This window comes from Ascaphus truei, chromosome 1 (genome assembly GCF_040206685.1).
Source record: "Ascaphus truei isolate aAscTru1 chromosome 1, aAscTru1.hap1, whole genome shotgun sequence".
NCBI lineage: Eukaryota > Metazoa > Chordata > Amphibia > Anura > Ascaphidae > Ascaphus > Ascaphus truei.
Window position 1 is genome coordinate 88,226,957 of NC_134483.1, and position 14,189 is coordinate 88,241,145.

Sequence of the window (14,189 nt, forward strand, 5' to 3'; positions counted from 1 at the left end):
AGACAAAAGCCTGACCTGTTGACCCTAACACCAACAGCGGAGCACTCAGACCTCCTGCAAGATCAGGTGAACTAAACAGCACCATAGCACACCCTGTAGCTACCAAATCTCCCTTGGGGGGGAGGTGTTACACTAGTATTATGCTAAAGAGGCATTTGTAGAGTACATTATGGAAACAGGTTTATCTGCCACGGGTGCTCTGTAGAAAATCCAAATATGGGCGCCCAGTGGACTTGTTGATAACCAAAAAATTACCAACGGAGAAAGTTCCTGTGACTAAAATATGTTTATAAACACTGCTTGGCAAAAGGATAACGGTTATGATGCATTGAAGGATTTATTTACAAAATCTAAGAATACAGTACAGCTCAACCCCGTTATAGCATTACCACATTTCCTGGAAGACCGTTGGGATACGATTACTCCTCTTTCAGTAAAAAAATACTTCCTCACATTTGAACGGAGACTACCACACTCCAGTTTCAAACTTAGATCCCTTGTCCTGATGTGTCTCTCTCTGAAAGTTGCCTCCCTCATGTACCTTAATGTTGCCTGGAGCACCGGAGGACTAATACTATATACCTATATACAGTACAGTATGTGTCAAGAAAACTAAAAATGCGGAAGACCATGCTTTCTTATATGTCAATGGGGCATTGTAACAGGTGAAAAAGTGGTTTCAAAATGATTGACCTAGTAGTAGAACAAAGTAATTCCCTAAGATATCCACCAATTAAAGATAAATACATTTTTGATCACATGTTCCTAAATAAAATGATCCTTTAGCACAGGAAGACTTGGACGTACAAAGAAATGATTCACTAGGCGCAAATCCTTACTTGATCATCAGGCTCTTCATGTCTTTAGCTTCACCTTCACGTAAATCAATTTTGCTGGTCAATGAAAGGGAAATTTCCGTCTTGGCCATCTGACTAAGAGTGTTTTCCTTGTTGGGGTCACTGGAGTCGACGGTGCCTTCGCCTTTTGGAAAAGATGGGAAATTGTACTTTGCTGTTTAGCGACTCATAGAAATACTAATCCAATAATTCAACTTCTGGGAAGGACATGAAAGCAAATGGACAGAATATTCCAAACAACAAAACATAGGTCAAGGACATGATTTATGAATACTTTCCGGAATCTTTAGACCTGATGAACATCGCAGAACTCTGCGGGTCACTAGCAGGGAGAATATTAACATGTGGTTCATATATTCCAGTATCCCTTTTGCAGACAGAAGCCGGCAGTATTTAGCATCGCAAGTATAATATAATAGAGGCAAGACTATGTATTAGTACAGGGAAAAAAAATTAAAAGTTTAACATTCTCACACACATTCCCTAATCCTGAACAAGACTAGGTGTCTCCCTGAGGTATGAAGGGGGAGGGGAGGGGGGGGGGGTCACACTATTAGACCAGTAGATTCAGAAAATGTTGAAATAAATTAAATTAATAAGAAGATTGGTGCTTTAGCCAGATCAATGCCAAACCAATGCATTTGTGGCCCCTCTGAAAGTGAAAGGTTTAAGACTTTTTATTGTAAAACTCCAGACAGAGTTTCAGTCAAAGAGAGATAGATATATATATATATATATATACACACACACCATACGATACTGGCTGAAGCACGACATCAAGGGACAGCACACAGGTAAGTTGATCACAAGTACTTTGTATTGAAAAAGAGACACAAAAACGATGTTTCGGTCCCCCAGTGGGACTTTTCTCAAGGTTACCTTTGAAGTGGAGTGCCGGCTGTTTTTTGGAATATATATATATATATATATATATATATATATATATATAGTGCAGAATAAATGAGTTCTTCAGTATTCGGTGATACCTTTTTTATTGGACTAACAATTTATGTCATAGGACAAGCTTTTGAGAGTTATCCTCTCTTCTTCAGGTCAAGCTTGCTAAACTATAACTCTCGAAAGCTTGTCCTATGACATAAATTGTTAGTCCAATAAAAAAGGTATCGCCGAATACTGAAGAACTCATTTATTCTGCACTTTCGCAACTGGACTAACACGGCTATTTTCTGCTATATATATATATATATATATATATATATATATAAAATGAAACGTTTGATATACCATGCATCATAAAAACTAAAGACAATGTTTTTGTGTTTATCTCCATATGTGCAGACTACTGAGCACTGCCGAAAACACAGAGCACGAAATTACCCAACAAATGTGTCTGACCTGCAGTATTTCAGCGTGACAACAGTACATTTATTTTTTCTATTTACAAAATGATTTACCAGGAAATAATACATTGTGATTAACCTCTCGTTTCCAAGTATGTTGAGAGTAAATGGAAAACAAGTTCCCCCAAACATTCCCTACCAAGGAAAGACTCAACGTCGGGGACAGTTCCAAGTCCCTCCAGCAGCTCATGGAGGACGTCATTGTGATCGGGTGAAATAGCATCCTGATGTTCTAGAAGCAGCTGTGAGGGAAACACACAGTGATAAACACGTCACATAGTATTATCATCACTTAACACATGTTTGGAGACAAATGATGCAGTTTAGCAAGAACCTAACCCAGGGGTGGACAACTCTAGTCCTCAAAGGCCACCAACAGGTCAGGTTTTCAGGATATCCCCGCTTCAACACTGGTAGCTCAATCAGTTGGACAGTCTTAGACTGAGCCACTGATTGAGCCACCTGTGCTGAAGCAGGAATATCCTGAAAACCTGACCTGCTGGTGGCACTTGAGGACTGGAGTTGTCCACCCATAACGTAACACCTTTCATTCCTAAGGCACGTTCTATAGTGCCGGGCGCGTGTTACGCTGTGCGCGCGCGGATTTTTAGTTGGCTGAAGGAATTCATCTTTTCGCGCCACTGCCTGCGCTCAAATGTATGTATGTGTGTGTGTGTGTGTGTGTGTGTGTGTGTGTGTGTGTGTATGTATGTATGTATGTATGTGTGTATGTATGGATGTGTGTGTGTGGGGGGGGGGAATAATTGCACACATAAAAAAATTATTAAACTTTTTTTTTAATGAATTAAAAAAACAAAAATCTTACTTACACTACCCTTACACAACATATACATACACATACACATACATACTGTACACATACACTTGCCTGCAGCTCCCGGCTCTATAGACACGGAAAGCATGCGGCACGCTATGCGAACGCGCGGCCGCACGCTATATAGAACGGACCTAAGGCTGCGCTTATAGTGCCGGCGACAGCGGCATCGCGTCATAACAAGTGCATTGCCACCATCGCGTGCGCTTATAGTAAGCTTGGTCGCGATCGCTGAAAGTCATCACAAGTCTAGAGAGCGGGAGAGATGGAGGAAATACAAAGGGAACAACAACCGTGGGGGGAAAGAGGGGTAAAAAGGGAGGGGAGAGAAAAGGACAACGTATAACAAACGCTCAGGTAAAGGTGATAAAATATAGGGGGGTAACGAACGTTTCGGGGACCAAAATTCCCCTTCTTCAGGCCCGTTCCCACAGACTAGGATAGACTGTGGTACTTCCCTTTATACTATCCCTCCACTCAAACATACCTCACACAGTCAACATTTAAGTGAAAATCAAACTACACATTAATGTTTAAATAAACAAGTCAGGAAAATGCACAGATCCCCAAGCGCAACCTAAAGTAAACTCCACAGGAACCCTCAAGGAGAGCACAGCAATCTATACTGAGGAGCGGCACAAATTGGAGGATTTGTATTGTCTTTCTTTCCCTCCCAGACTCATTTCAGTTCAGGCTTTTCTGCAAAGAGTATTTGTGCAGAATTGTGCTTTAATAAGAGAGAATTATCTTTCAGCTAATGGAATATTAGTGTCAGTTACCTGTGGATCATTGCACTCTCCTGAGATTTATGGTTAACCTGATTATTTAAATATTTATGCTGATTCTTGTGGCTTTTCTGCATAGTCTTTATGTGCAGTTTTTTGCTCCAATAAGAGAGGATAGTCTTGCCAGCTGATATAAACCAGTGTCAGTTTACTTTAGGTTGCGCTTAGGGATCTGTGCATTTTCCTTACTTGTTTATCCCTTGGTTTGTCTTGATTAGGGGCCCTAGGCCTTAGGGCTCTGTGTGCTCTGTCCATTAGCATTTGGGATTCAGTTAACTCGGGGCACAGCATGGTAAAAACTTGTATCAGAAAGTCATTGCGATCATCTACCTCCTCCGGTATACCTCAGACTCTGATATTATTCCTCCGAGAGCGGTTGTCCTGGTCCTCCGGCAGCTCCGTGAGTTCAGCAATCTGGTTCTTCATAGTGGCCACATCGTGCACCAGGGAGTCCTGAACTTCCCCGATCTCCGTGACCCTGGTCTGCAGTTCTGTGGTACGCTCCTCCACGTGGGATAAATCTTCGTGGAGCTCCTTAACTGCCTTCTGAACTTCAAATTCAAATGCTGATTTTAGCTTCACATAGAGTTCGTCTATATCTTGTTTGGTGGATTGTACCGGGCAGGGATCTCCTCAGTTTCTGATTCCCACTCGCCCTGTACGTCCTCTTGGGCTGTTTGAGACTGTCCACGTTGTCGATGAAAGAAGTCGGACGCGCCATTGCGGAGCGGGGTTCCTTTAACGTTGGAAGGCATCATTGGAGGTGATATTGAGGTTGGAAAGTTGCCAGGATATCGCTGAGTAGTAATGATACGTGGAGTCCTGGGGCGGAGCTACAGGATTAGGCGGCCATCTTGCCAGACGTCATGCACGCGTCCCCCATTTAGACGTTTAGTGGTATGGAATGAAGTATTACTGGTTCCCTCTTTGCCTTTTCTTAGAGGGGAGATTTGGCTTAGGTATCGCCTGGGGGGAGAGGCAGATCCAACTCAGCAGCTCGCCCCAGCAAAATCAGGTTTTGATTTATGGTTTTTTTTTTGCTTCAGGCCCCTTTAAATGCGGGCGGCTGCCCTGTGCCGGTCTTACCTCTCGGCTGAGGTTGACTGTAGCGGAGGATCTCAGGGCCCCACAGAAGGGGTGCTTGCCGCGCAAGACCCTCAAGACTCCCCCGTCTGCACCGCGGGTCAGTGTGAGCACGGTCCTGATGCTCTGAGGCAGCTGCAGGTGCCTCTCCCTCCAGCCCGTGCGATTCGTCAGCAGCCCCTATCCCTCTGCTCAGCGGGTGGCAGGTCCAAACCTCTGGCAGGATCGCAGGCTGCTCCCTGCGCTCACTGACTCGCGGCCGCCATTTTGTGTCGGTGCTTGCTCGCCACCCCCCCCCGCCCGCAGATGACAGCCCTTGATCGCCGGAGGGGAACTCTGATCGGGTTTCCCAGGTCTGCAGTTGTCCCAATCACTTTGTGAGAAGCTAACCCCTCCCGCCCCAGCGCTACCACCACAGGTTCCAGGGGACAAAATGGCCGGCCTAACTCTCAGCAGGTCTAGCGACAGCAGCGACAGGGAGTTGGGAATATTTATATAAATAACTCCCGGTCAGCACTGGGGGGGGGGGAGAAGGGGGGTGTCAGCTCCGTCCCACTGCTCACCTCGCCTGCTCCATCTGGCTCCAGGAGCCCCGTGGTTCTCTCCCGCTCTCAGCGTGGGCGCTGTGGTCCCGGTCGCTCTCCAGATCCAGGGGGAATGGATCTCCTCGGGCAGGGCGTTACTAAGGCCTCTCCGGGTGTTGATGTTTGTTACAGTGGAGTATGTGGGAGTCCACAAAGGTATTTGAGGGGGGAAAATTGATCTTTTTTGCTTTTCTTTTATTGTTAGTTTGGCCTCTTGGACGGAGCAGAGCTGACATGCGACTTTCCCTCTCTGCTTCCAGGCCACGCACCCCAACGTGGTATTTTTATTTGCTGTACACTGTACGGGGGAGGGTTTTTGACACTTTTTTTTTACCCACCATAACTTTTTGAATGTCTAGATATCCCCACGTACCAGCTTCACGTTGCATAGCCAGCAACCAACCAAGCACTGATGAGACCCAAAAGGTCGAAACCGCTGTCTGTGAGTAGGTTTACTGGCTCTGCAGTTCTGTAACCCAGGCTGTGCTGAAAAGCTGTGTAATATGGCAGGTATAAGCTTATAGGGATCCATGTTAAACTGGATGAGCACACTGTGCTCATTTGCATTACCCATAATCCCTGGCTGCAGTGGAAGCACGGTTTGCTAAGCGATAATGGGGAGAGACAGGGTTGCAGACGAATCTGAGACGTGCAAATACACCACAAGTGGTATTTTTATTTACTGTAGTTATTGATCAAAATACATATGTTGCAAAAGAAAGGGACTGATTAATTAATTGTGTTAATGAGTACAATTTAATGCATTGCAATGTTGATGCTTAAAGCACTGTAACCCAGCCATCACTCCATCCAGAAGAAGATGGGTGAACAAAGGCAGTGCACTGCTTAAAAACGATAGTTTTTAAGCAGTGCACTGCCTTTGTTCACCCATCTTCTAATTGCCTGCCTGGTGGATTGCACGCTGCTCATGATACCTGATGGGACCACTCCTCTGAAAAGAAATCTGGAAGCCAAAAGTGAGTTTTCTTGCATATCACTACCTTATACTACTATGGATGGGATCATTTATGTACCGTTTATTGTGCTTGTCAGCACTGGGTACTAGTCCCCTAGCCCTATTAGGGTGTCTTATTTGCTGCTCACTATCATATTGGAGTGTCCTCAACGGAAGAATTTATTATCCATATTGGGACTTGTAATTTTTTGATGCACCGGTTACCCACATATCATCACTCTAACCAGCTAACTGCTAACCTGTTTTTACATGTTTACAGTGGTTTAAAAATACTCATACTTGTCCAATTCTTAAAGTTCTCGATTACGACTATTTAGGTATTTGGCGTCACAGTTTGCATACACATGTTGGAGTCACCTAGTTAAATATCACCTAACATATCCTTTTTATAGCTAAACCTAACATTAGATGAAAGCCAGATCCTGATCTACAGTGGCGGCCGATCTGAGTCTAAGTCGGCTAGATCCGTGGCTCTCAGATTATCCCGGTTAGGTGCGTTTTTTTGTCGTTTTCGCCCGGAGTGAACTGCGTTATTTTCGCGCACGTGATATTAGCATTTTATTCTCGCTGTCTGCAATACTGCAATGCCGTGTAAAAACTCAGGGGGCGTTTGCGAGCTGTTGTCTTGGAAGTCTAATACCTTCGAGGTTCAACCTACGTCAGTAGACAGTCTGTGTGTGCGCACACAGTAATTGTAAATTTGCATATTTAAAGTATACATGCATTTGCAGTGCTGTTCTGCAGTACAGTATGTCTCATTTGAAATTTTTTGAAACGCATAGGCGTGTACTGTACTGTAACGGTGTCACATTTCGGCATATACAGCGCTCTCCCCTCGCTCAGGATAATTAACTGCACTGCAGGGTATTTCAACTTCTTATCTTCTCTACAATGCAGTACATCTCTCCCACACCATTCCTTTGAATGTGTGTCTGGTTTCAATCACATTCCTGCTTGACAGCAGGAATTTACTGCGCATGCACCTGTAACTTCGCCCACCACTGCTTGCTTGCCTGAGTGAGTGACCAAAAAAAAAATAAAAAAATTTTTTTTATTGTAATTTTTTTTTTATTGTAATTTTTTTTTCTCCACAAGCCTGCAAAAACCATCTTACTGTATTACGATATTCAATCTGTGCTGTAGCTTTTGACTGCGTCCCTGTGCGTTTGACTGCACATGGTTGATTTGTGTGCTTCTTACGTACTGTATTTGGGGGTGTATTATTATGATGAACTGCCTTTTGAAATTAAAGTATGTCTTTAGCTTTGAACTTCATGCAGCTGTACCCTGTAGCCCCCTCCCCCACGAACGCTAGCTCAAGGATTTGAAATTCCACGGAGTCGTTAATTTTCTGAATCTTGCCATTGTGTTCTTAATCCGTCCATAGCCGAGCTACAAAGCCCGACTGCGCCTGCGTGTAATCCTTTTTGAGATGGGAGCTGTTTACTGCGCATGAGTCACCCAACCCCCCCTCTCGACAGAGTCGTTAATTTACTGAATCTTGCCATTGTGTTCATAATCCGCCCATAGCCGAGCTACAAAGCCTCACTGCGCCTGCGTGTAATTCTCTTTGAGATGGGAATTTTGAGGCTTTGTTGGAAAATCCCTTCTCGAATTTAATTTGCACAGAGCATCACCTCTCTATGCGCCTGTGTGTAATCCTCTTTCGGATGGGAGCTAGGTTATTCCTGCTCATGCGCCTGTAACTTCACCCACCACTGCTTGCTTGAGTGCCCCCCCCAAAAAAATTTAATTATGATTTTTTAACTGTTATTTTATCCACAAGCCTGCAAAAACAAAACAACCAAAAGGGGAGCATTAATCAAGGGGTCTGCAAGTCAATAAAAACAGAAGCAAAAATACAGTACATTTTGTACACTATCAATGCATCAATAAATATTTAACATATCACATTCATGAATAAGATACCCAATCATCTGAAGAATATTGATATACAACAGTTGGCTTTGTGTGAAATCGATCAATGACAAATTTATGAATGTCATTCATTTGAAAGGAAGAAAAATACACAATAGGGAAGGGGCAAAGGGGGGGGAGGGAGAAGGGGTGGAGGGGTGGGGGGAGGGGGAAAGGGGGGCAAAGGATAATCTATATTGTAAAAAATATAGATTATCCTTTGCCCCCAAACCCCTCCCCCCCACCCCTTCCCCCTCCCACCCCCCCTTTGCCCCTTCCCCTTTGCCCCTTCCCTATTGTGTATTTTTCTTCATAAATTTGTCATTGATCGATCGATTTCACACAAAGCCAACTGTTCTATATCAATATTCTTCAGATGATTGGGTATCTTATTCATGAATGTGATATGTTAAATATTTATTGATGCATTGATAGTGTACAAAATGTACTGTATTTTTGCTTGTTTTTATTGACTTGCAGACCCCTTGATTAATGCTCCCCTTTTGTTTTTTCCATCAGAGTGAGGCATCAAGTGATTCATTTAGTCCATAGTGTCTTCATGAGTGGTCGCAATTTTAATCATATATGTTTTAACCATGCCTGTTATACTCACTACCTTGTCCACCTGCCACTTATCATTGATTAGTGGCACACACAGGTGTCTCAGGTTATGTTTTGTATACCTAGGCTTCCGGTTATACTGACGGATCACTCTTTGACAAAGGCCAGTGGGCTGAAACGCGTCAGAGGATCCGTAAGCTGTATACTCTGCACTCAATAAACTTCTCTTAAGTCACCATCAGAAGCTATCTCCTCGTTTTTCCGACGGCTGTGCGCTGTCCTTTTGCCTCCTGTGGGAGGATTCCTCTTGCTGCTTACAACAGACTGCACGCCGGGCTGCTGTTTTGATTTTCCTGAAGACGTCATCACCGCCGGTCAGGTGACCGCCCTGTGCGACGGACACGTTGCTAGACGGGTTGGCGGTGCAACAAGGACTCATGAGGCTCGTTATCAACCACTCTGCTAAACCGCGAGTCTCTCTAACTCAATAATCATTGGTGCTCCAAATAGAGCCAATTGCTGGGAGAGACTTTACATCATCACATGAGAGTGTTAAAACATGCCTCGACTCGATACACACATTGATTGCCAACAATTCAGTGACTATTAACCTCTTGAGCGCCTGCTGGGTGAACGCTTGTTCTCCCGTTTTTCTATGCTTTTAGAGATGGGAGCTTGCTGCTTACTGCGCATGAGTCACTCAACCCCCTCTCTCCACAGAGTCGTTAATTTTCTGAATATTGCCATTGTGCTCTTAATCCGTCCATAGCCGAGCTACAAAGCCTCAGTGCGCCTGCATGTAATCCTCTTTGAGATGGGAGCTAGCTGATTACTGCACATGACTCACCCCACCCCCCCCAACCCTTTGAGGCTTTGTTTACGGTAACGCTTTGGAAAATCCCTTCTCGATTTTGAAATGTAAATCTGATTTGCACAGCATTGTGAGAATTGAGAGTTAAAAAAACCATTAACTGATTCATGTTGTTTTGTGATTCATTCTTATTCATTGGTGTACTGTAGGGGAGGGGGGTGGGGTTTGTGGTTGTTGTCAAAGATTATGATTTGCAGGAATGTGAATAAATATTTATTTTATTAGGAACCAAAAAATACAAATATAAAAATAATCATGAATAATACATAATGCAGTCTTTATTAAGTTCTTCTGGCAGATTGAAATTGGATAAACATTTAGAAAACATTTGTAAAACATGGGGAAACATGAATAATGCACATTTATAAGAATATTATTTAATAATATATACTGTAATGTAATGTTGCAGACCTGTCTAAGACATGCAAATGAATATACAGGAATATTTAGTTGCTTTATGCTTTACTGTGGAGGGTTTTTGTCACTTTTTTTACCCACCATAACCTTAATAAGTGTGGTGATTACCGACTCTTATCTAATTTGAGCAAATGCCAGCAAAAAACCTCACACTGATGATACCCATCAAGGTTGAAACATGTCTGTGAGTGGGTTTACTGGCTTTGCATCTCCCAAGCCCTTGCTTAAAAGCTGTGTCTAAAGCAGCATGCATTGGCTAAGGGTTGCTCATGTAATGTGAGCTCAAGATAAAAGGTGGCACTGTGTGCTCATTTGCATGTCATTTTCCAGAATCCCTTGCTGCAGTGGAAGTGCTGTGTGCTGGGTGATAATGGTGAAAGACAGGGTTGCAGACCTGTTTAAGACATGCAGATAAATATACAGGAATATTTACAGTTGCTTTATGCTTTACTGTGGAGGGTTTTTGTCACTTTTTTTACCCACCATAACCTTAATAAGTGTATATATATATATATATATATATATATATATATATATATATTTCCACTGTAATATGTTCATCAATACAATCCACACAATGATAAGTAATTAGCTTAGTTGCTGATCGATCCGTTCTCCTGTGATTGATCGGTAAAGATTCGGGGGTTCACTAAATGGCTGTCAGTGCAGCAGAAGAGGACCAAAAGATGCAAAGTTCTGTGGGAAGATCATGTGACCAGGACGTCACTAGATACAATTGGTGCACGTTTAGAGAGAGGGCAGGGTTCAACAAGGGGTGTGCCAGAGCCCGTTTCAGAAGAGGATTCTTCTCCAGTTTTCCCCTTACCTTTAAGTGCTTCTGAAACATTTGTTTAGTGGACAGTATATACACTTTTACTACTTCTTGGGGTAACTCAGGGGTGTGCAAACTTTTCTCCCTGCACCCCCTGCCTGGTCTCCCCTCCTGCTCGGGCCCCACTACCCCCGCTCGGCTCTGGTGTCAAATGACGCCACGGGGTTATATGACGTTGCCATGGCTACGGTGACGTCACATGATGCCGGGTTGCCATGGCGAAGCGTCGCTGGAAGCAAAAGTAAGTGAAGTTACAGAAGCCTCGCACGATCCCCATCATTTATTTGAAATGCCTTCAGGGAAGCGCGGGACCTCTGTAAGCACTGCGTCCCCGCCCCCCGCCTCCCCAGAAAATCTCGCTCCCCCTTTGTGCACCCCTGGGGTAACTTATCTTAAGTTTAAAATGCAATTTCCAAGTGTGAAATCCATGTCACTTACAGGTCATATTGAGAGTTTGCCACCATGCTATAATAACATTCACTTTAACAGGATTTCTTCAATTCATCTAGTGCTCTATAATGCATATCTTTAAGGAGCCGTCATACACTATTGCTTCATAGCTATGAATTACTAACATCCATACTGTTAAAACATTGCTTGCTTTGTGTGTGTATTTTATTTCACTTACTGAATGGGTGTTGATAATTTCTTCAATGGAGATGTATATCACAGGTTTACTCAGAGTCACCAAGTCTGAAAACTCATCAATATTGAATTTTTCCTCCGGCTCAGGAACCTCACACGCCGCCTGAAAGAATTTCCTACAAAAATAAGACACCAGGAACATGATTTTACATTTCTCTCAAAGCAAATCCTAAAACATACGCAGCGCCTAAGCGCACATACAACTGAGAATTACTAATGCCTTTTTTTTTTAATCAATGAATAATCATTGATAAGTCTAGATTGTTATTCTTTAGGCCGCGACTATAATGCAGTTGCTCTATTGGCTGGCCATAGAGCGCGCGACCGAGGAAGAGCGACCGCGCAGCAGAATTTTGAGCTGACAAATTTCGATTTTTTTTCGCGTGGCGGCCGCATCACACGAGCAGTTCCTCCAAAGAGGGCGAACCAGCCTGGTGACGTCACGGCCACGCCCCCCATTATAGTGCAGGGATAGCTCGAGCGACAGGCGCGCACGCCTGCACTATAAACGATGCCTTAGAAATACATTCTCTAACGCGATCAATAAGCAGCCAGATCTCTCTCTCTCTCTCTATATATATATATTAATATATATATATTACAAAAAGCAATACTTTAACCTCATGGTGCGTGTCAACTGATAGATTCATACTTTTGTGCCTAGCCACAAAATAAATATTTTGGGGTGATAGGTAGGTCTGCATGCATTGGGAAACATTTCTGCAAAAAAGGGGGCATCGATGCGTCCTACAGATTGGTTACATGTATATATACGACAAAGAACTCAAATGCTAAATAACTTTCACATAGATCATGCCCTCCTCTAATTCACAAAGTTGAGAAGTTCAAAAATTACTCGTACACAGTAAGAAGAAGAATGTAGATATGTTCTGGAGAATTGCTGTCCTCATATCATCACTGCAGAGCCCACATTTGTAAAGCCGTGCTGTTCTCATAACATTCAAATATGTGTGACCAATTCATTTCCCACCATGCTGTACTTTATTAACATTTACATCGGTCTGTTTAAAGGGTTAAAATACTGCAAATGCTTGATGCACATCCAAGTACCTTGCAAGTTCTGTCTACATATCAATTATTCCCCTCTCAAGGGATATCTTTTTTGTTTTGTTTTACTTGCCGACAAATGTACTCCAACAGGGGGTTTCCCAGACTAATAAATCAGACACGGTTTCCTACAATTGTCTAGCTCAGAAGACAGATAAATATTGGGATTGAGTGAGAGAGTAATTTCTAAAATGATCCTTCTGTGTCACTTACAGAGTGAAATGTCTCTTCAATCACCTGGGCCCACAAAGGGAAGCATGCACACTTGTGGGGAACACTCTCCTATGTCCATACAAATCCCAGCATGACCAATAGCATTTCTCAAAGTGTGATGGTACAGTACTTTGTAGCACTATGTACTACTAATTACATATACAAAGGAATGGATCTAAAAAGTTTCTCATAATACGAATACAGTAAACTTTTTAACTATAGATTCTTAAGACCCATGTACCTTTTTTTAAAATAATTGAGCTTTACGGAGATCAGAAACATTTTTATGCTACTTGGACCATCACATGGATTATTTAATCCTTAATTTCTGGAGCAAAAAGCAAGGTCTTAAAACAAGGTTAATGAAATATAATGTGATCAAGCAAAGTTGTTGATAAAAATAAATAAATGTATGAATAATTCGGCAATAGTTTTAACCTGAACTTCTGGTACGTCTGTGACAGGTAACTGTTCATGGAAGACAGATGGGCATTTTCTCCGTCAAACAGCTTGTTGGAGGCGGCGTGTTGAAGGACCTTAGCCACAGAACCCAGATTCCTCCTCTGGTCTGAATGTATCTGCCCTCCAGCTGTCATGTCAATAATATCAAATCCATCTGGGGCAACAATGGCAGGGTTCATGTACCGATAGTAAAGAAGGTTTCCAACAATCTAGGAGAGGAGAAAATCACTTTTACAATATATGTCTGGAGTGTAACTATGCAGGGTATTTAATTTCTATGCGGAAACTGGTATTCTTTGGTGGCTGGATCAATTATAATGTTTGTAGATCTTTGTGTGACAATACATGTATGTTAAAATCCGAATACAAATACTGTAATAAAAATGGTGGGGGATATAAAGTATTTTAATCAATCAGGTACTAAAGGGGTTAATGTGGCTATAGTTTGATTTTAAAATACAAAGAAATGTTTTTATGGACTGTTAAACTTTTGACCGGGCCTTTGTTGCATTGGACTGCTAGAATCCAGAGATAAGGGCATCTGTTTTGCCAGAGATGGGATTACTATCAAAGCATTCCTGGAAGTTTTCTACTGAGTGCCAAGGGGCGTGTCCAACCCTATCGGTCAAAAGATATGAAATATGGGATCCTGGACCCGACACCTACTCTGAAGTATAACGTTTAGATATTTAAATCATTGAAAGGAGACTCATGCAACAAGA

At 42.8% G+C, this 14,189-nt stretch overlaps 1 protein-coding gene across 5 annotated transcripts in view; it reads right to left on the reverse strand.

Annotated features, from left to right (window-relative positions):
* IQGAP2 (IQ motif containing GTPase activating protein 2) overlaps window positions 1–14,189 on the reverse strand; it is a 501,518-nt gene that overhangs the window by 201,283 nt on the left and 286,046 nt on the right. For 4 of the 5 annotated variants that reach the window (XM_075591271.1, XM_075591261.1, XM_075591252.1 and 1 more), the window contains 4 exons: window positions 13,444–13,676; window positions 11,708–11,840; window positions 2,358–2,460; window positions 840–981 (listed from right to left, as the gene is read on the reverse strand). In XM_075591271.1, coding sequence (XP_075447386.1) covers window positions 840–981; window positions 2,358–2,460; window positions 11,708–11,840; window positions 13,444–13,676 — 611 coding nt within the window. The remainder of the gene's footprint in view (window positions 1–839; window positions 982–2,357; window positions 2,461–11,707; window positions 11,841–13,443; window positions 13,677–14,189) is intronic. The other variant, XM_075591289.1, reaches the window with a different exon arrangement.